This window comes from Panthera leo, chromosome A1 (assembly GCF_018350215.1).
Source record: "Panthera leo isolate Ple1 chromosome A1, P.leo_Ple1_pat1.1, whole genome shotgun sequence".
NCBI lineage: Eukaryota > Metazoa > Chordata > Mammalia > Carnivora > Felidae > Panthera > Panthera leo.
In genome coordinates, this window is record NC_056679.1 from 11,686,854 (window position 1) to 11,710,686 (window position 23,833).

At 34.7% G+C, this 23,833-nt stretch overlaps 1 protein-coding gene across 7 annotated transcripts in view; it reads left to right on the top strand.

Moving 5' to 3' along the window:
- PDS5B (PDS5 cohesin associated factor B) overlaps nt 1–23,833 on the top strand; it is a 191,588-nt gene that overhangs the window by 81,623 nt on the left and 86,132 nt on the right. For all 7 annotated transcript variants that reach the window (XM_042950209.1, XM_042950293.1, XM_042949877.1 and 4 more), the window contains exons 8-12: nt 6,806–6,946; nt 8,762–8,877; nt 11,744–11,838; nt 21,235–21,380; nt 23,232–23,383. In XM_042950209.1, coding sequence (XP_042806143.1) covers nt 6,806–6,946; nt 8,762–8,877; nt 11,744–11,838; nt 21,235–21,380; nt 23,232–23,383 — 650 coding nt within the window. The remainder of the gene's footprint in view (nt 1–6,805; nt 6,947–8,761; nt 8,878–11,743; nt 11,839–21,234; nt 21,381–23,231; nt 23,384–23,833) is intronic.

The window sequence follows — 23,833 nt, forward strand, 5'->3', positions numbered from 1 at the left end:
TTTCTCCTTCTTATTTAAAATTATTCTTGCTTAATATTTTATGGGTGGTTAGCTCCCCTCTTGTTTGTTCATTCATTTACTTCTTTCAAGTTGCCTAGAACTAGAACATCTTTAATTTTGGTTAGCAAGATACACTTTTTATTTCTAATATTACAAGCAGAGCTAAATGTTAGATAAAATATATAGAACTTCTCATTATTCAGGGAAGTTAGAGCTTTTTGAAGATTAAATTGATTGTACAAGAAGTAGATATGAACTAATACCAAGACCTTAAAGTTGAAGGCACATATTAATGGCAGCGATTTGGTACAGTTGCCTATCTTGCTATTCCTGGGGCAGATTTAAAATACAACTACCTTTTTTGAAAAAGAGGAGGAATTGAGATGAAATGAGCCCTTTCAGTATCATCCCAAATCTGCTTGACCGTCTTGTAGCTGTTTTCAGAAGAAATGTGTTTTAGCTAATAGGTTATTGTAAGTTTTATTTTTCTCTCCTCAGTACTCTTGAGTTGCACCACTCTAGATACATTCTGTGTGAATGGTGCCTCCTGGAACAAATGTAGAACACAGTGTTAGTGTTGGCCTCTGGAATTTATGTAGCAGTTCTCTCTACTTTCCACTTTCGCTTACCTCCAAATATGTAAATGTTATAAATCAGTCTTCTTGAAAAGAGTGAGAAAGTCATTTATAATCACTTATGTATTTAATTTTCCTGAAGTTTATTGAAGGGGCATATTTCCTATAGTATATAAAAATTGAAGTCTATATATAAAATACATGATGAAAAAATGTGCTTTGACTAGTAACAAACTTTATAAAATAGTATCTTGGTAAGTCTCAGTTTTTGTTTCTGACTTACTTATAGCCTTAAATAATTCTAAGCACATGATGATTTGGAAAAATGTATTTGATTTGTAAGGAAATTGTTTTGGAGGGTGAATTTTCACAGCTTGGACAATCAAATTGTGTAATCTATCTTAATAGCTCGAAATTGGCAGAGAATTTAAATAATGATATCTGCAGGTTTTATGAATCTTGGGTGTTGGCTGGAGTAAATTGGTTGGATTGAGTGGGTTGAGTTTTGTTTTGTTTTGTTTTGTTTTGTTTTCATTATTGACCTAGTGGCATTTGAAGTGTTTAGACCCAGACTTATGCATTCTGTGATTAATTAGCCTTCCCTTTCCTTTGATTCGAGTGTATCTGAATGACTATCTCCGTGGCCCTTTAGATATACTAGGTGAGCTCCTCCTGGTGGTCATTTATTTAAACTGATATTGCCAACCCAGATGTTTCCTAGGGGAACACATATTTTTTTGGTGCCTTTTTTCTGGTTCATTATACTATTGTCTCAACATATGTATGTGTTTGAAAATATTTATAATTAGAGCTAAAAGAAAAAGGACCAGAGAAATACTTTTAGCAATCTCAGGTAAATCAAGGTAAAAACATTTCCTTATCACTAATACCTTATATTAATTTTTTGTTCTTAGTAGTTCTTGCCTGCAGAAGTAGAACTGCCCTCTTGTATCTTTATCAGAAGCTGGGGGAGGAGAGGCACAAGATTAGTAGAATGGTCTGAGCAGACTTTCAATTATATGTTTATTCCCAATACTTTGTTCATTGTTTTATCTCATTTTCTTGTTCTTTGCTTTATTTGAGGGTTAGCTAAGAAGTCATTGAGAATTGCTTTTTTTCCCTCTTTTAATCTTACACATCTTATTTTTCTACCTCAAACCTATACAGTTAACATTTAAAATTACTTTCTAGTGAACTTAATTGTTTTGTAGTAGGATGAAATGAATTACACTATTAAAATAATTCTCAGCCTTTTTGGACTTGTACATGTAGTAGCCATTATTCATTTATCTTTCTAGTGGAGAATTAGCAAGCAAAAAGAGAGGTAGGATACTGAGGTAATAATAACCCCATTTCTATCTCTTTTTGGCTTATGTTGTTTTCACTATCATGGATATCCTATAGACACATTCAAGTTCTTAATAATTAGTGATTCTTAGATATATAGAACTTGAATGACTGTGGTGGTGTAGATTATTTTTTAAATATAAAATTTGTCACTTGACAACTCAAAACAAACTAAAAAGTATTAAGTAATTTTTAAAAAGGTAAAACAGTATCAAAAACAAAAAGTACAGGGTACACTGTACAGTAACAAATCAAAAAATTTTCTGCATGGATCACTTCTTGGTAATTTTAGTTTTCATTAGAACGTTTTAATTACAAGTTTCAAGTTGCTTAATCTTGCTAGCCTCAGTATTTGCATCTGTAAGATGGGGTTAATAAAATGCTTGGAGTGATTGTAGAGAATGTGTTGTTTAATGTGAAAGCACTTTCGTAAGTAAAATTGACCATTAAACTTAAGGTAGAATTTCTTGCTGACCTGTAACTTAACCATACTCCTTTCATTAGGAGGCAGTTGTTACAAAATAAATTTGTAGTGGGAAAATCAGTTACCTGTTTATAAATAAAAGACTAATGTATTTTGGAAGGAAATACTTTAACCAAACCTCTATCTGCCTCTTCCACTATAAGTCCTTAGGGAGAACATGGATTGTTTTACTTATATTATACTACCTGCTGCATATTATTCATTTGCTAAATGTGTACTGGGTACCTACTCTGTCAGGCACTATGGTAAGCTCTTCCTATACAGTAGAGAAGACTGACTTGGCCCTTGCCTTTATGGAGATTATAAATGTTAAATAATTGTTATTGATGAAATTTATAAGAAGTTAACCCAGGGAGTGATTTTTTTGTTTTTTTTTAATTTTCAAGTGAGTTTTCTCCAGACTGATGAAGAAGACAATTAGATCATGTGACAAGGTGGCCAGATTGGAAAGGATTATTGTGTTTTTGTTAAGGAAAGGTTAGATTTACTGTTTTTAAACAGGAGAAAATTTGTGAATGAAAACAAAGCCATTTTATTTTCAGCCTGAATGAGAATTTAACCTCAGAGGTCATGAAATTCTTTTCCCACAATATTGATAAACCAGGACAACAAACAAGTTACTTTAAAAACGAGTAAAGAAAGAATGGTAAAATAGAATTTGTTCTCCCCCCCCCCCCCCCCCCCCCACCACACACATCATGGATACTTAGTTTGTACAGGCTCACAGACATAACAAACTTCATTTAAGAATAACCTGAACAGTATGGAGCCTGCTTGGGATTCTCCTTCTCTCCTCTCTCTCTGACCCTCTCCCTGCTTGCATGCTCTCTCTCTCTTCCTCTCTCTCAAAGTAGTTAAATAAACTTAAAAAAAAAAAAAAAAAAAGATGAACCTGAGTTAGGGACACCTGGGTGACTCAGTTGGTTAAGTGTTCGAATCTTGATTTTGGCTCAGGTCATGATCTGACCATCATGAGTTGGGTCCCCATGTTGGGCTCTGCACTGGGTGTAGAGCCTGCTTGGGATAATACCCCCCGCCATTGTTCCTCCCCAGCTCATGCACATGCCTGCTGTCTCGCTCTCTCTCAATACCTGACTTAAAGTAAGCAGAAAAGACGTAGAAATGTGAAGTCTTGAACTTTGTACTATCCATATAGAAAACCTATTTAAGCCAGGTTGTGTTGACTGTAACTGAGAGAAGAGATCAGGGCTTATGTGTTATAAAAAATCCTTAAACTACTTCTTCAAGGAGACAGAATGTCCTGTTGAGAATGTGTGGTATATTCTCTGGCTTAATTTCTTACAAATTTGGAAGACTTTAAATAGAAAGGAACTGGACCATTATGCTATGTATCTTTACCAGTTTTGGTAGTAATATGGTAAATGATCTGAATGTGGAAACCACTTATAGCTGGTTCCTTATAGAAATAAAGTTGTTCAAATTTGGATTTTCGGTGTGTGTGTGTTGTGTACTTTTAATTGGATTTTCAGTAGTGCTGTAAACCTTGTACATATGCACACACATTTCATCAGAATATAAAAGAAGACAAAAAAGAATAGAAAGAGGTGGTTTTGCTGAGAGCTTTCCCCCAAGGTCGGGAACAGGACTGGGATGTCTGCTCTTGCCACTGTTATTCAAGGTAGTGTTGGAAGTCTTAGCCTCAGCAGTCAGATAACACAAAGGAATAAGAGGCATTCAGATTGGCAAGGCGAAGTCAAACTTTCACTGTTCGCAGGTGACATGATACTCTATATGGAAAACCCAAGAGATTCCACCAAAAAGCTGCTGGAACTGATCCATGCATTCAGCAGAGTTGCAGAATATAAAATCAATGCACAGAAATTGGTTGCATTCCTATACACCAATAATGAAACAACAGAAAGAGAAATCAAGGAATCGATCCCATTTACGGTTACACCAAAAACCATGAAATACCTAGAAATAAACCTAACCAAAGAGGTGAAAAATCTATACACTGAAAACTATAGAAAGCTTATGAAAGAAATTGAAGACACAAAAAAAGTGGAAAAATATTCCATGCTCCTGGATTAGAAGAACAAATATTGTAAAAATGTCGATACTACCCAAAGTAATCTACATATTCAATGCAATCCCTATCAAAATAACACCAGCATTCTTCACAAAGCTAGAACAAACAATCCTAAAATTTGTATGGAACCAGAAAAGACCCTGGATAGCCAAAACAATCCTGAAAAAGAAAACCAAAGCAGGAGGCATCACAATCCCAGACTTCAAGATGTATTACAAAGCTGTAATCATCAAGACAGTATGGTACTGGCACAAAAGCAATCAGTGGAACAGAATAGGGAACCCAGAAATGGACCCACAAACGTAAGGCCAACTAATCTTTGACAAAGCAGGAAAGAACATCCAATGGAAAAAAGACAGTCTCTTCAGCAAGTGGTGCTGGGAAAACTGGACAGCGACATGCAAAAGAATGAACCTGCACCGCTTTCTTACACCATACCCAAAAATAAACTCAAAGTGGATGAAAGACCTAAATGTAAGACAGGAAGCCATCAAAATCCTCGAGGAGAAAGCAGGCAAAAACCTCTTTGATCTTGGCCGCAGCAACTTCTTACTCAACACGTCTTTGGAGGCAAGGGAAACAAACGCAAAAATGAACTCTTAGGACCTCATCAAAATAAAAAGCTTCTGTACAGTGAAGGAAATAATCAGAAAAACCAAAAGGCGATCGATGGAATGGGAGAAGATATTTGCAAATGACACAACAGATGAAGGATTAGTATCCAAAATCTATAAAGAACTTACAACACCCCAAAAACAATCCAGTGAAGAAATGGGCAAAAGACACAAATAGACACTTCTTCAAGAAGACATCCAATCCACATGACGGACTGACACATGAAAAAATGCTCAACATCACTCATCATCAGGGGAATACAAATTAAAACCACAATGAGATACCACCTCACACCTGTCAGAATGACTAAAATTAACAACTCCAGCAACAACAGATACTGGTGAGGATGTGGAGAAAGAGGATCTCTTTTCCACTGCTGGTAGGAATGCAAACTGATGCAGCCACTCTGGAAACAGTATGGAGGTTCCTCAAAAAATTAAAAATAGAACTACCCTACAACCTAGCAATTGCACTACTAGGTATTTATCGAAGGGATACAGGTGTGCTATTTCAAAGGGGTAGTGTACCCCAGTGTTTGTAGCAGTGCTGTTGACAATAGCCAAAGTATGGAAAGAGCCCAAATGTCCATTGATAGATGAATGGATAAAGAAGATGTGATATATACACATACATACATACAATGGAGTATTACTCAGCAATAAAAAAAAATGAACTCTTGCCATTTGCAACTACATAGTTGGAACTAGAGGGTATTATGCTAAGCAAAATTAGAGAAAGACAAATATCATATGAGTTTACTTACATGAAGACTTTAAGATACAAAACAAATGAACATTGGGGAAGGGAAGCAAAAATAAGAACAGGGAGGGGGACAAAACATAAGAGACTCTTAAATAGAACATAGAGTTGCTGGAGGGGTTTTGAGGGGGATGGGCTAAATGGGTAAGGAGCATTAAGGAAGACACTTGTTGGGATGAGCACTGGGTGTTATATGTAGGGGATGAATCCCTGGAATCTACTCCTGAAATCATTGTTGCACTATATGCTAACTAACTTGGATGTAAATTAAAAAATAAATAAAATACAAAGGAAAAAAGAGGTTGTTTGGGGGCACCTGGGTGGTTAAGCGCCCAACTTTGGCTCAGGTCATGATCTCACAGTATGTGGATTCAAGCCTCACGTCGGGCTGTGTGCTGACAGCTCAGAGCCTGGGGCCTAGTTCAGATTCTGTGTCTCCCTCTCTGTCTGCCCTTGTTCCGCTTGTGCTCTGTCTTTCTCTCAAAAGTAAACAAAAAGGTTGTTTTGCATTATAAATATAAAATTGTATGTTTTAAAAATGGAATTGGCTCCTTCTGTGAAGATACAAGGCTTTTTCTTCAGTGTTCTTCCATACATGCCAAGGTGATGTGATCTCTTGACTTTAAGAAATTTACCTAGTAGGGAAATTAAGACATGTACACAAATATAACTGTATTACAACTTAAAATATAGTAAGTACCATAATGAAAAATAAAGTACATATGGTAGGTAGAGTGTTGATTGATAAGCTAATTGATAAATTAGTACAAGTTATCTTTTGTTGTGTACAAGGTGAATTTCATGTACAAGGTGAACTAGCCTGTAGTTTCCTACCTACTGTTAGAAAATGTTTTGATAAACCTAGTTTGATTTTGTATAAAATAATAATAAATTTAATTGAATAATAATGAAGATTTTAGAAAATTCATTTTGTCTATGCCATTTCAATTAATGATAAATTTTCTTTCTCAAAAGTTTTTTAATCAGGTTCTGATGCTTGGGAAAACATCTATCAGCGATTTGTCAGAGCATGTCTTTGACTTAATTTTGGAGCTCTATAATATTGATAGTCATTTGCTGCTCTCAGTTTTACCCCAGCTTGAATTTAAATTAAAGGTAACTATTCTAAAAGGGATATGGTCTGTCAGCCACATTAGCAAAGAGCATTATTTGTGGCTCTTTAATTCTTAGGATGGTTTTTAGCTGGATATTACAGATGTTGTGGTATATTACTGTTATTAATTACATGTTTGTACCTTACCTGTTTATCTCCAGTGCCCAGGGTGATGCCTAGCAGATAGCAGTTACTTAATGACTTAGGGTAGTATTTTTCTTCAGATATTTTCCAAATGAATTCTAGATTGTGACTGACTTTTCAGATCATAGCTATACATCAAGCTTGTTTTCAGGCACAGTTTATAGTGGTTCCCAAGATCCCTTGATAAGGCAATAAAAATAGTTTAGGGTCTGTTCTTCACATGTTGTGAAATATTTTCCTTTTGTGCATATTCTGTTATGCTTATGTTGAAAGCTCCATTACTTTTCTCATAGTTCTCTGGGATCTGTTGGTGGCATATTGCTATCACCTTGACATTAAATTATCCCATCAAATTGAGTTCCATTTGTAGATTTGAGGAATAGTCTTTTCTCTTTCAAATTATTACAGGAAGATTAAATAAAGCTGGTTATAATGAATAATCTTTGATGAAACCTGATGTACCACCCAGAAAAGTTCTTAAATGATTTCTGTATTACAGTTCTTGTTTCTAAAGATTTTTGTCTCTTTCAAAACAAAAAAAATAAACAGTTCATATTGGTAGTGTGAGTACCCCACAAAACCAGCAAATGATCATTCTTGTTTTATTCTAGGGTATATTTTTGGTATATTTCTCAAGTGAGCCACTTGATTCACTGGCCTCCCTGCTCTGTTTTTTTCCTCATGTAGTTAGCAATTTTGATGAGGCAGAATGCAGTCATACTTTTAATTTTTGGTTGATATGATTTTCTTTAATAAAAATATTTAATACTATAAGAAATATAAGTAAGGGATTATAATCCCTGCTTTCAGCAAATTCAACATCTAGAAGAGAAAAAAAGTTCAGATTTAATAAGAGGCCAGATATTATAGGTGTCCTAAAAGATACAGACAACATACAATTGAAACAAAGGAAACAACTGCAGAAGCATGCAGAGGTAGGAAGATGCTGGGTCAATTTGTGGAACACAGAGGATTATAGTTGGATAGTAACATCAAGTAAATTTAAATCATCCCTGGCTGCACATTAGAATCTTCACCCTGTGGAACCTTAATAAACAGATGTCCAGGGATTAAATCAGACCAGTTGATCAGAATTATTGGCAATAAAATCCAGGCAGTTTTGTTTTGTCTTGTTTTGTTTTGTTTTGTTTTAGAGCTTTAGAGGTCATTTTAATGTGCCCCAGGGTTGAAAAGTACTTATTTAGAGGAATAGTGAGAGAAATAATAGAGATGAGTTAGGTCATTATTGTGGGAGCTTCTAATGCTAGGCTTAGGCATTGTTTTGAAATTAAAAGAAAAAAAAAAGTATACAGTAACATCTGTAGCACCTTGAGTATCAAACAAATAGTTTTTCAAGGATCTGCATAGGTTTGATGTGAGTTAGGTTTTGAATTTGATTGTGAATGGAAATGAGCCTAAATTGTAAGAAGGGCCTCTAACGTTTAGTCAGACTTTGGTATGTATTTTCATGTAGGGAGTTATTGCTTTAATGAGATGATGAGATCATTTAAGAGAACACTTAATTTTTTGAAAAGTTTGAGCATTTTTGTGTATAAGTTTTCATTTGGAGTTCATGAAAGTTTTTGTGGAATTGAGAGATGAGGAAAATCATGGGAAAACTGTCATGAATATATCTACCTGATAGTTTTAAAGCTGTCTGTGTTTTGTTTTAGAGCAATGATAATGAGGAACGCCTACAAGTTGTTAAACTACTGGCAAAAATGTTTGGGGCAAAGGATTCAGAATTGGCTTCTCAAAACAAACCACTCTGGCAGTGTTACTTGGGCAGGTATATGACTTTGGTGTCCTGTTTAAAAGTAATATATGTTTATATCTACTTTACATTATTTTAAAACACCCGTATTTAATATTTTTCTGAACTATTAAAAATTAAAGGTTTTATATTTTGAGATTTTTTTTTTAAATATATGTTGAAATGTTTGAATGTTGGTAGTGATTGGCCATATTTACAGTTGCCCTTCTTTTCATCTTATTTTGCCCTTAATTTTTGAAAGATGATACATTAATTTTTTTACTTTTTTTTTTTTTTTAAAGATAATACATTTATAAAGCTATCTCAAGGGGCACTTGGGTGGCTCCTGGGTTAAGCGTCTAACTTCGGCTCAGGTCATGATCTCAAGGTTTTTGGATTCGAGTCCCGCATCATGCTCTATGCTGACAGCTCAGAGCCTGGAGCCTGCTTCAGATTCTGTCTCCCTCTCTCTGCCCCCCCCCCCAAAATAAATAAATATTAAAAAATTTAAAAAGCTATCTCAAAAGGTATTATAGTCATGAAATTAAAATGTGTTATTATTACATAGCAGTGATTCATTCCAACTGGAAATAAATCATGAGACATTTGTAAAGACAAGGATATCCACAGAATGAAGAAATAAATGATATACATGTTCTTCCTCCTAACCTCCATTGTACATTTCTCATTTAAAGAAAATGATAACCTGAATTCCATATGCTTTTAATTTCCACAAACCTGAAATTGGTTGCAAAATTTTGAGTGTTTGTAGACTTCTCTTTTCTATGAGAAGAGTTCATTTCATTACATTTCTAAAAGTATCCCTGACCTTGAATATGTTAAAACCACCTCTCAAGTGCCCTGGCTGAAATGTACTTTGGCCCTGAAGTTAAAGGAGAACCCCTCCCACACCCACCCCTGTCCCCAAATTTTTCTCATAACAAATAATGCAATTAAGTCATAAATAGGATTTTAAAAGTCTTGTTCTTTTTTTTTTTGTATTGAAATATTTGTTATAACCACTTTTCTGTCCCCTCTTAATACTAGAACTGTCGATGATGATGATAAATAAATTTAATCTCTTTTGGCCTTATTTTTCTAATTTTTTAAATGAGGTAGAAGGTTTTATAAATTCTTAAGTGCTAAATTCATAATGTGATTTCCTGCCTCTTATGTAGCTCAGTACTATTTGACAAGGTGCATTAAATAAATAAATTTTAGCCCATTGTAATTTTGAGTTTGATTTCTAGACTTTTTCCCCTTAAACAACAATGGAAAGTTCTTGGGTAGTAGAGCAAAATATTTTATACGTTTAATTATACCAGTCAACTTAAAGTCCACTTAATGTGGTAAAACACAAATATAGTTTTTACTTACAGACATTTAATATATCTTTAAATCAGGACTTGATTTACCCAGACTTTGTGAGATTTTAGAAGGGGAAAAAAATCTTGATTAAAATTTATGTCACATTTCCATTACATTGTAATTTTTTCTTTTAATTTTAATGGCCTAAAATTGAAACTCACTGATTCTTAGCAAGTTTAAGGACCTAGACTATTTTTTTAAAGAGGTCTTATATTTATTTGTAATGGTTAAATAGCACATGTTTAATTGAAAAATGGTAAAGTACATAAGGATAGAGTACTTGGATTCAAAACACTCTGGAAACTTTACATGAGATCATAGACTGGATGTTAAAACTTTTTTGAGTGTACTTCATAGAGCATTTTTTTTTCCTAATAATAAGCTTTTATGAATAATTTGGTGCTCATTTTGAAGACCTCTTCCCCACCCCCTTTAAGATACTAAATTTGTTTCTTACAGTATAGGGGGATACATGATTTGGAAACCTTTTGGTGATACAGAATTAAGACATATGAAAATACTGAGTGGAAAATTCTTGCTTTACTTTGATGTTCTTGTTGATACTAGACAAGATTTTTTAAGAAACATCACTGTTTTGCATTCCAGGATGAACCAATGCATATAGGCTTTCAACATCAATAGTTTAGAGATGACTAGACATCACGTGCTTTATGGAGGAACAGGATGCCATCTGTGAAATAGCCTTGCTAAAACAGTGAATCTGAATATTACTGGTGTCTAGATCTAACTGTCAGTTTATAAGATTTAGGAGAGAGGGGAGCCTATTAATTTAAATCAGAAAAATGTAATGTAGCAAAATCTAAACTCTGGAAAAACACTACACACACAATCAAAAGCAGTTACTTCACCAAATAAATTATAAGGAAAAAAATTGATGGAGGAGAAATACAAGATCAAAAGATACTTAAATGACATCAATAAATGAGTTTTAGTATTTTAGAAATATATACTAAGATACTTGTTCATATAAAAATTGGCTTTAGTATTAGCGGAAATGTGATGGTTAACTGGATAGGAGTAATTTGGGCTCAGTTTTTAGAGTCATGTAAAATAATATGGGGTTTAGTGCAAGGTCTGCCACACTTTTGTGAATGTTCTATATTTAAGAAGGGATACTTTGAAGAAAGGTTTTCTTTCCAGACACAGTTTAGGATTTATATAATGTATCTATGAACTATGTACACACATATGCATATATAAACAGGCATATTGGAAAGTATAATACTTATAGGAAAAATCTTGTCCTTCTAAGTTTTGTGCTTGAGCCAAGCATATATTGTTTATACATGTTCCTTGAAAGTACATAGTTCAGGAGATTGTGCTGGTTTAATATCGACATTCCAAAGCATTCATAAATATATAGCATATCAAAACTTCTGACTTCCACTTTGAATTACTCTACATAAATTGTTTTTTCTTTTAATTAGAGGAATAAATATAAATTGAATACAGATTAAACACATATCTGTTTCTCTTATTTTAAAGATCATTCTGTGCCTTTATATTTTTTCAGGTTTAATGACATCCATGTACCAATCCGCCTGGAATGTGTCAAGTTTGCTAGTCACTGTCTCATGAACCATCCTGATTTAGCAAAGGACTTAACAGGTACTATATACCCACAATAGCCAATATTTCTAGATGCTTGTTGGTGAAAAAAATCAGTTTCATATATATATGTGTGTGTGTGTGTGTGTGTGTATAACTGATATATATGTGTGTGTATATATATATATATATACGTATATTTGTGTGTATATATGTGTGTATATGTGTGTGTGTGTATATATATACATATATACATATATACATATATATATATGTGTGTGTGTGTATAGGAAAAGTATCCCCCTTTTTGGTTATTGTGTTAAATAAAGACTTTATTTGGTAAAGTCTTCTTTCAGCTCATCATCATGGAAGTTACTCTCTGAAGCTAGAAGTTTGACTCTTGTGCCGCCTTAGTCTAGAAGCACCTATAAAAAGTCAGTGTTACCAGAGAGTACTAGTTCTTTAGTTTAAGAACAATTTTAAAGATATTCTAGGCATTTGGATTTGAACAGGTTTTGACTTTGATGTTCTTTACTATTCTTTAACATTTTGAGAACTGAGTTGTGAGTCATTAATTTTTAAGCTTATTAAACTATGCTAAATGGAGGTAACTTTTCTGAAATCTGTATATTTATAAGGCAGTTTAGAACTTTGCATTTTTGTAGTAATAAGAATATCATATATCTGACTATTGCTCTTTTATAAAATTTTTTAAAGTTTCTTTATTTTCGAGGTGGGGGAGGGGCAGAGAGAGAAGGAGACAAAATCCCAAACAGGCCCTGTGCTTTCAGTGCAGAGACCCAACGTGGGGCTTGAACTCACGAACCACGAGATCATGTCCTGAGCTGAAGTCCAGTCTTTAACTGACTGAGCCACCCAGGTGCCCCAGTTTTTTTAAATTAGGAAATAGTTCAGAAAATAACAGATGACTATGATAGCCACTATGTCTTTTTTAGAAATGTTAGCATTTTTGCTGTATTTCCTTAAGAGATTAAAAAAAAGAAAAGAAATTGTTGATGTAGTTGAAATGCCCCTCATAAATTGTATTCTTCCTGTTTGCAGAGGGTAGCCCACTCCACTAAATTTGGTCTGCATCCTGTTTGTTTTTCTATGTCACATGTGTCCATAAATTATATGCAGTATTGTTATGTGTTTTAAAAATCTTACTGAATTTGATGGTGTTGAACTTATTTTATATTTTTTATTTTCCATGCTTCTTGTTTTGTTTTCCTGTTTCCCTCTTTTCTGCTTAATTAATTTTCTTTGTTCTCATTTTTCCTTTTCCCCCTGTGGGCTTGGAAGTTAACATTCTCTTTTGTGCTTTCACTGCATAATTGATTAGTGAAGTCTAAAGTCAGAACTCTCATTTCTTTCTGAACAATCAAGGAACCTTGAAAGTTTTAACTGCACACTCTCTTCCTATCTTTCATATTATTGTTACTTTCTCTTTTTAAAACTTTACTAACTTGTAGTACATTTTTAACTGATTTTTTTAATGGTCTTTGCTTATGCTTCTTAAATCTTACTACTTCCTTCTGAGTTTCTTTTGATGAAGAAAATGATAAAGTGTATTATTAGTTCATAATATTTTTAACAATAATTTGTCATAGTCATGCTTTCAGGTTTTGCTGAATTTCTACCGGTCAGATTTGAACAGCAAATATTTCTCATTTTCATCCTTTTTGGGGGAGATGCCCTGCCTTGAACCCTCTATTTACCCACTCACTTCTGAATTTGGACTGATTGTTCTTTAAGCTTCTGCTTTGTAGTATTGATCTTTAGATGATCCTTTCTTCCTCTTACTTTTGTCTTTTCCCTCTCTTTCGTCCTTCCTTTTCCTTTTCCTTTTCCTTTTCCTTTTCCTTTTCCTTTTCCTTTTCCTTTTCCTTTTCCTTTTCCTTTTCGTTTTCCTTACTTTGTGTGTGTGTGTGTGTGTGTGTGTGTGTGTGTGTGTGTGTGTGTGTGTGTCTGTCTGTTTCTTCTTTCTCTTTTTCCCTGGACGTTTCTTTTGCTGTAGCATTTTGTTCTTCTGTTCTTATATCACTGTCACTGTATCTAGTTTATTTTACATTTCATTTATAGCATTTCTTAATTCATTGAGATTATTCCTTAGGTCTTTGATCTCTGCAGCAATAAATTCTCTGCTGTCTTTTATGCTTTTTTTTCTAAGCCCAGCTATTAGTCTTATGACTCTAATTCTAAATTTTTGCTCAGCTATATTGTTTGTATCTGTTTTGAGCAATTCTCTCACTGGCTGTCATTTCTTCCTGGATTTTCTTTTGAGGAGAATTTGTCTGTTTCGTAATTTGGGCTAGGTTTCTGTCTTTTATGTATTTTAATAGCTTTTCATGTGTTCTGCACCTGTGAGTACTACTATGTTAAAAAGGGGTCGTACACTATCCAGGGCCTGGCACTTCAGGAAGTGTTTTTGCAGTGTGTTGCGTGCTCTGTTTTCGTGTATTTGGCTGCTTTCACTGGTCAGTCCTCTACAAAGCTTCTCCTTGCTCCTAGTGGTGGATTGTTTGGACCTTCCACCGGGTGTGCTTTGATCCTTGAAGTAACCCTGGAAAAAACGAAGGGGTGGGGAACAAAACCACAGGACAATTGTTTGTTGGTGCCTGGGACCGGTGGCTGTGCTCTTGTGGTGGAGAGGCCGTCTGGTTCACTCAGTGTCAGTCCTGCTCCAGTAGATAAGCAGTTGCCAGGCATGGAGGGGTGGGGTTTGTTATAAGGGGGTCCTGCCTCCACTGGGAACCACTGTCCTGAAGTCCCACCATGTTGGTGATGGGGAGAAAAATGGTAATACCCCAGTCTCTCTTCCCCGGACCGGGTGTCTCAAACCATACTGTTGAGGCAGAAATAGCGCTGTCAGTAGGCTTACCCTGCTCTACAGTCTCCCGTGCCTCCTAGGTGTTGGGCTGGGGTTCAAAACTTGATGTCTTAAGGTGCCCTGCACCTCGCAGATTCTGCCCTGGTGTAGTGCCACTGAGCCCTGCCAATAAAGGGCCCTGGGCTGGCACCTCCAGGGTCTTTTGTCCTTGGGGAGGCACTAAACCCTCTTCCCAGAGTACTCTGGGAAGTGGACTGTTCTTTGCCAGTGCGGTGCTCAGATCTCTACTGCACCCCAAGGCTGGCTCCCTGCCTGCCAGCCACACTTACAAGGCTCACTCTGGTCTGGAGAAAGCCGTGCACTTTTGAAAACTCCAATCTTCAGCTCCTGAAGCTGTTTGCAAAGTAGAAATTGGCACTCTCTGTATTTCTTGTTCCCCAGTCCGTGGTCTAGAGATGTTTTTCTCTTGTACTAACACAATACTGCAATTCCACAGCCTCTCTGTCTCTCTCTTCCTTCTGTCCTTTCACTGAAGGGATTCACTCCCCTCTGTGCCTGCGTTGTTTTATCTCCCCCAGTTCGTATACATGCACCCCTGTCCCTCCAAGCTGTCTCCTGTCACCTGTGGAGACCTTTCTGTTACTCCACAGACTGATTTCTTGGGTGTTCCGAGTGATCTGACCTCAGTAAGCTGTGTCTGAGGGAAGAGGGAAATCCTGGTCCCCCTACTTCTCTGCCATCTTCACTCTTCCTCAGAATTTTTTTAAAATGTTTATTTCTTTAAAAGTTTTGAAAGAACACGTGTGTAGGTTTGGGGCTGAGAGAGAGGGAGACAGGACCTGAAGTGGGCTCTCAGCAGACAGCAGAGAGCTCGATGGGGTGCTTGAACTTAAGAACTTTGAGACGATGACCTGAGCCGAAGTCAGATGCTTTAACCAACTGGCCCACCCAGACGCCCCATCCCATAGTCAGAATTTCAATGCAAAATTTACTGTTAGCTAAATGATAGATGTTTTCAGTTTTTATAGCTATTTAAAATATATTTTATATGTGAAAAATTTCACCAGTAACCTTTTTAGTCTTCACCATTGTTTGAATGTTTGAAAGTTTACCAAAAGATACTATGTAGTTTCATTTTTTTTTTTTTTGTAGTTTCATTTTTTAATAAAACATTTATGTTACTGTGTTGTATGATTTCCTAGTTTTCAGACTCTGGGTGCATTTTAATTATTTTTTTTAATTCCCATCACCTGTTTCACCCATCCCCCCACCCACCTCTCTTCTGGTAACCATCAGTTCTCTATAGTTGAGTGTGTTTCTTGATTTGTCTCTCTTTTTTTTTTTTTTTTTCCCCTTTGCTGATTTGTTTCTTAAATGCCACATATAGGTGAGATCATACAATACTTGTCTTTCTCTGACTGATTTCACTTAGCATTATATTCTGTAGCTTTATCCATGTTGCAAATTTCATTCTTCCTTATGGCTGAATAATATTCCATTGTGTGTGTATATGTGTGTGTGTGCGTGTGTGTGTGTGTGTGTGTGTGTGTGTGTGTGTGTGTGTTTATGTATGTGTATCTGTATACCACCTCTTATTTATCCATTCATTTATCACTGAACACTTGGGCTTTCTCCATAATTTGGCTATTGTAAATAACGTTGCAGTATACATAGGGCTGCATGTATCCCTTTGAATTAGTGCTTTTGTATTCTTTGGGTAAGTACCTGGTAGTGTAATTGCTGGGTCGTAGGGTAGTTCTATTTTTAATTTTTGGGGGAAACTCCATACTGTTTTCCATAGTGGCTACACCAGTTTGCATTCCCACCAACAGTGCCAGAGTGTTGACCTTTCTCCACATCCTTGCCAACATTTGTTGTTTCTTGTTCATTTTGGCCATTCTGACAGGTGTGATATGATCTCTCATTGTAGTTTTGAATTGCATTTCCCTAATGATGAGTGATGAGGAGAATCTTTTCATGTGTCTGTTGGCCATTTGTTTGTCTTCTTTGGAGAAATGTCTGTTCATGTGTCCTGTCCATTATTTAATTGGATTGTTTGTTTTTTATAGTGTTGAGTTATATCAGTTCTTTCTGTATTTTGGATACTAACCCTTTATCACATATATCATTTGCCAATATCTTCTCCCATTCCATATGCTGTCTTTTAGTTTTGTTGGTGGTTTTCTTTGCTACACAGAAGCTTTTAATTTTGATGTAGTCCCAATAGTTTATTTTTCCTTTTGTTTCCCTTGCCTCAGGAGACATATCTAGAAAACTGTTGTTATGGCCAATGTCAGAGAAATTACTACCTGTGCTCTCTTCAAGGATTTACATGGTTTCAGGTCTCACATTTAGATCTTTAATCCATTTTGAGTTTATTTTTGTGTATGGTGAAAGAAAGTAGTCCAGATACATTCTTTTGCATGTACTGTCCAGTTTTCCCAGCACCATTTGTTGAACAGACATTTTTCCATTGTATATTCATTCCTCCTTTGTTGAAGATTAATTGACCATATAATTGTAGGTTTATTTCTGGGTTTTCTGTTCTGTTCCATTGATCTGTATGTTTATTTTTATGCCAGTACCATACTGTTTTAATTACGACTGCTTTGTAATATAACTTGAAATCCTGAATTATGATACCTCCAGCTTTGTTTTTATTTTTCAAGATTGCTTTGGCTATTTGAGGTCTTTTGTGGTTCCATACACATTTTAGGATTGTTTGTTCTAGTTCTATGAAAAATGCTGTTGATATTTTGATAGGTATTGCATTAAATCTGTACATTTCTTTGGGTAGTATAGACATTTTAACAATATTAGTTCTTTTAACCATGAGCATGGAATGTCTTTCCATTTTTATGTGTTGTCCTGAATTTCTTTCATCAGTGTTTTACTTATTTATTTAATTTTTTAGAGAGAATGAGAGAGCGCACACCCATGTGAGTGGGGGAGAGGAGTAGAGGGGGAGAGAGAGAATCCCAGGCAGGCCTCACACTCAGCACAGAGCCTGATGAGGGGCTTGATCCCATGACCCTGGGATCATGACCTGAGCTTAAATCAAGAAATGGATGCTCAGTTGACTGAGCCACCAAGGTGCCCCAGTGTTTATAGCTTTGAGAGTACGGGTCTTTGATCTCTTTGGTTAAGTTTATTCCTAGATAATTTATTGTTTTTGGTGGAATTGTAAATGCGATTGTTTTCTTATTTCATTTTATGCTGCTTCATTATTAGTGTACAGTAATGCAACTAGATTTCTGTACAATGATTTTGTATCCTGTGTCTTTACTGAATTCATTGATCAGTTCTGGTAGTTTTTTGGTAGAGTCTTCAGAGTTTCCTATGTATAGTATTGTATCTTCAGATAGTAAATGTTTTACTTTTTTCTTATCCTTTTGGATGCCTTTTATTTCTTTATGTTGTCTAATTGCTTTGGCAAGGACTTTCAGTACTATATTGAATAAAAGTGAAAGTGGACATCTTAGTCTTGTTCCTGACTTTAGGGGTAAAACTCAGTATGTATGATGATGTTGAGTATGATGTTGGCCGTGGTTTTTTCATATAAGGGCTTTACCATATTGTGGTATGTTCCTTCTAGACCTACTTTGTAGAGGATTTTTATCATAAATGCATGTTGTACTTTGTTGAGTGCTTTTTCTGTATCTATTGAAATGATTATATGGTTTTTATCCTTTTTCCTATTGATGTGATATATCAGGTTGATTGTTTTGTGAATATTGACCCACCCTTGTACCCCAAGAATAAATCCAGCTTAATTGTGGGGTATGATTTTTTTAATACATGGTTGGATTCAGTTTGCTAATATTTTGTTGAGGATTTTTCCATCTGTATTCATTAGAGACACTGGCCCATAGTTCCTTTTTTTGTGGTATCTTTATCTGGTTTTGATATCAGGGTGGTACTGGCCTTATAGGATGAATTTGGAAATTGTCCTTCCTCTTCTGTTTTGTTTTTTTGTTTTGTTTTTTTTTTGTTTTTTTGGAAATAGTTTGAGAAGAAAAGGTATTCACTCTTCTTTAAATGTTTGGTAGAATTTGTAAAGCTGTTTGGTCCTGGACTTTTGTTTTTTGGGAATTTTTTTGATTACTGATTGCTGATTACTGATTGCTGATTACTGATCATTGCTGTTGATCGGTCTGTTCAAATGGTCTATTTCTTCCTGCTTCAGTTTTGGTAGGTTAGATTTTTGCAGGAATTTATCCATTTCTTCTAAGTTGTCTAGTTTGTTGGCATATGGATTTTCATAATATTCTGGTACAATTGTTCAGAATTGTATTGTTGTTGGTTGTTATTTCTCCTCTTTCATTAATGATTTTATTTATTTGGGTCCTCTCTTTTTTCTTTTCTTTTCTTTTTTTTGGTGTATGTGGGGGGAGTCTGGCTTAGAGGTTTATCAATTTTGATCATCTCAAAGAACCAGATCTTGGTTTCATTGATCTGTCCTATTTTTGTTGTTCTTGTTTCTTTATTGTTTATTTCTGCTGTATATTATTTCCTTCTTTTTGCTGGGTTTGGGTTTTGTTGTTTTTCTAGCTCTTATGTAAGGTTAGGTTGTTTATTTTAGATTTTTCTTGCATCTTGAGATAGGCCAGTATCACTATAAACTATACATTTTAATTTTTGTAGTTGACTAAAAGACAGCTCTGAAAATATCTAGGAGTCTCAGTACTTTTTATGCACATTTTCAACCATTTCTCATTTCACAGCATTCTTTATCTGTGCCTTTCTCATTCCTTGGTGCCTTGAATTTCTCAGTGTTTCCACGGTTCTTCTACCCTGGAAATAAGCTTATTTATTAATCTCTTTCCTTTTTGGATTTCAACTTTTTCTTTTGTTTAGAAGTCATACATCTGTCACAATTTTGTTGAAAAATCTCTTTTGCTGTGATCTTTTGTACTTGTCTCTTTTAAAAGATGTTTTCATAGGGTTTCAGGAGTGAGCTAAGATTAATGTATGTTAGACACTCACGTTTATCTTTATCTACAGTGTGTTTGATATTCATCCTTGTGCCTTCAGCTACATTTTGAGGGACATGGCCATATTGTGAAGAAGAAATTCTCAGCTGCTTTGTCATGCTAACTGAGAATTTCTTCTTTCTCCTTTGTTTTCTCTTCCTCTGCACAGTTAAGATCTGTAATTTAATAGCTCTTGTATATACCCTGCTTAATATGAAAAATTTGTTTTAGGGAAATTGGGATACATCTTAAAATTGATGGTGTTGTCATTGGTTTTGTTTTAGTGACACCTAAAGTGGTATGTGTTGCCCTTGAAACAAGTACTGTGAAAGCTAAAACTCCTGTGTTTATCTTGGTGGGGAAGTGAACTTGATCTATTTTACATACTTCATTTGAAATCAGTACTAAAAGCAGTTTTTTTATTGAGTTAGGTAAATAACATTTCTGTTTCTTCAGAAGTTTTTATTTTTGTTTTTAATGTTCACTTTTTTTTTTTTTGAGAGAGAGTGTGAGCGGGGGAGGGGCAGAGAGGGGGGGACAGATGATCTGAATTGGGCTCTGAGCTGACAGCAGCAGGCCCCATGTGGGGCTCCAACTCATGAACCATAAGATCACAACCTGAGCCGAAGTTGGATGCTTAATCACCTGGGCACCCCTTTATTTATTTATTTATCTATCTATCTACCTACCTACCTATCTATTTATTTATTTATTTTTAAGCAACGTATTGTCTTTCTCATTTTTGGAAATAGTTCCTTTTAGGGAATGCTTAAGGTGAAATTGCTTAAGACCAGGGTAGTGGTTTTATAGGTGTTTGCATTGTAATTATTTGCTAAACTATCAATTTATAGGGAAGTAAATCCACTTATAATCATAAGCACTATTTGCTGCATATAGCCATGACTATGTGTATTACTCCAAATCCAAGCAATGAAATTTTAGCTTACTGGTCTTATAAGAAAAAGCTGAATAATGTTTGGGGTTTTTTGCTCAGTTGTAGTATCTCTTTCTTAAGCCTCATGTAGCATTACTGAAGAGTGTTAATTTTTTCTTTCAGCTTTCTCAGTGCCAGATCTGAACTGCAATGTTTTTGACTTTAAGATCTTCCTCCAGCCACTCCTAATTGTTAAATGTTTAATTTCTTCCGTGCTCCTTTTGGCTTTTCTTAGTTCAGTCAGATGAACTTGCCTTGTGGTATTTCCTATAATCCTGTTTCTTGGTGGCTGGTATCTTAATTTTGTTCTTTTAGAAACCTTAGGTTTTCCATAGTTAAGGGATAGAAACGTGAATACTCTAGCCTTTTCCTAGTAGGTCCATTTGACTTGAATATTTTAAACATTGAAACAAAAAACAAGTGAGATATTTAAAGTTATTATACTTCTTACTTCATTTATATGGTTTAATTAATGAGGTTAGGAATTCCTTAATACACTACCCTGTTCCCCTGCTGCTCAACCCTACTTGGTTGCATGTAAACTACTCTATTTTGACTGAAGGACTGACCTTCATTTCTACTCCCCTCTCTCCACTACTCTTAATTTTCTTGAAACATTGAACCCTCTACTTAGGTTTTGCTTTTGTTGTTTTATACAACTTTTAAAAATATTTTAATTGTTAAAGTTCCATTTTAATCAATAAAATTTTATCTTTCAGAGTATCTTAAAGTGAGGTCACATGACCCTGAGGAAGCTATTAGACATGATGTTATCGTGTCTATAGTTACAGCTGCTAAAAAGGATATTCTTCTGGTCAACGATCACTTACTTAACTTTGTGAGAGAAAGAACGTTAGACAAACGGGTGAGTAGGAATAATAATTAGTAGCAGGGTTTCACTTTGAATACTTGAAGTTTAATAGTATTTCATTTGAAAATACTGAGATTTAAATGTAATTAATGAACCCTTTTTGAGGGGGTCATTTTAATATTTATGAGAAGGTTTTATTTTTTGTTACATTAAATTTTGTTAGTTTTTTAAGTTGAGATTATTTATTCTCATCCTGAAAGTGAGATGGCTCTAAATGGTAGTCAGGTGTTTAGCCTGGACGCTAGTTTTAATCAGTGACTTGTAAAGGGCCTTAATAACTGACACAGCTTTCTTATATTGTTGGCTCTCTTTTCTTTTTCCTTTCCTATCGGTATCAGTTAATAGTTCTTTAGCTCGTGGTATTAAAATTTCTGTGGAATAGAAAATAACACGTTTTCAACTTGGTAAAGCTATACCTAGTAGAGCAGCATGCTTCTAGCTTATCTTCTGTGATCCTAAACCCTTTCTTCTTGAGTGAGCACCTACTGGCTCCACTCAGCAATCATCGGCTTCTTTAGGTAAATACTTTACAACATTTTAATAGTCGCTGATAAGGTTGATTTTGCCATCTTCACTTAATAGTGTTCTCTTTGATAATGCTGGTTGTGGGTGAAGTACAGATGGGCAGGAATTGCATGGTTTTCCCTCCAAATCTATAGATATTTGGAACAACTTATTTTAACTAATAAATTTAGACTTGTCTTTATTGAATATTTCATAGGGGTATTAATGAAAAGGCCAAAAGGTGTAAAGAAGGAAAAGGAGATTTGCATCATGGTAGGCTAACTGCCTTCTAAGTATTCAAGTAGTCTTTCTCTTAGTTAGACTTGGAATTTAAACTAAGTGTCTATGTGTTGTTGGGATCGCATATATGCACATAATTTTTGATAATCATGTTGTATTCATCTTAGGGCTACTTGGTTCAGTCATATAAATATTAATTGGATACCAAAAAGTAATTGAATATATTTATGTTCTTGGTAGTATTAGAATATACTCTGTCTTTTAAATTCTCCTTAAAGCAGCAGTTTGGGGCATTAGAGTTAAGATAGAGAATTAGGAAGTTTCTACAGATAAATTGAATTCCCACTTAATGAGTAAGTCTTTTGATGTATATTGGTGGATGGATGAGATAAACCAAGGGAAGAATGTCACTATGAATGACAGACTGCAAAGGGGAAAAAAATGGATGATCTGTGCAGTTTCATGAAGTTCTAAACATTACTGACATCCTGATTGTAGTGCTGTGCTTGTGTAAAATTAAAGGATAAACTCATTCCAAGATAAGCAGTATTAGATATACTATAGCAAATAAATACTTAAAAAAAAATAGTTGAATACATTCCTTTTACACCTGAACTTGATTCTCAAATACACAAAATGAACCAAGTGGCTTCATATTTAGCATTTGATAAAACCAGCATCATGTACCTTTAATTGAAGTATGATTAATATAGACCATAAACTGGAAAAAGTGTATAAGGGATAGGTCACAATTAATTCAGTCTTTGCCTTTTAAAATTTGGTAACACGTTTTCTGTCACCAATTGTAAGTGACTTTAGATTGTGATTAACTTTTATTTTTTAGGTGTAGGCAATGGGTTTAAGATATTAAAACATTAAAATTCTTTACACATGTTGATATCTCTGTACTTTTCATAGTAGATATATTAAAATGATAGTTGTGTTTTTTTTGTAGTCATTATAAATCGATATCCAGTATCTGAGGATTGATGAAAATGTATTGTGTAAAGTAACTAACTTAAAAATAAGAAAACAGACTTTCCTGAAGTATAATGGGAGCATTTTTAAATTATAAGAAAACATTTTTGTTTTTACTTTAAGTGGAGGGTGCGCAAAGAAGCCATGATGGGACTTGCCCAAATTTATAAGAAGTATGCTTTACAATCAGCAGCTGGAAAAGATGCTGCAAAACAGATTTCATGGATCAAAGACAAACTGCTACATATATATTATCAAAATAGTATTGATGATCGGTAAGTTAACGACACTAGGTAAAATATCTGGTTTTTGTGTTGTATTTAACTGTTGTTGAAACGCTGTTTTAGGCAAACTGTTTTCTTTATAACTTGAAACTCTCCTCAGTTTTTACTGCAAATTAAAGATAGTGACTAGTTTTCCTCCCACCAAAGCCATAAATGAAGCAGTAAGGTACATATGACTTTAGGGATGGATACAGCTTTTATGTTCATTTTTGTATACTGTTTTTGAAGAGTAATACTTAAAAGTAGAAATGTGTGTAATTTAAATTTTATTTCATAAGTAATTTTTCAAATAACATTTTTTTCAAATAAATGAAAATAAACCCTTTGGATTATAGATAGTTTTAATAAAAAGTTTGTACTCAAGCCTGAAAAGACAGGTTATAATTTAATATGAAACACATTATCTGAATATAATCTTTGTATTTTTCTATTGCAGCATAA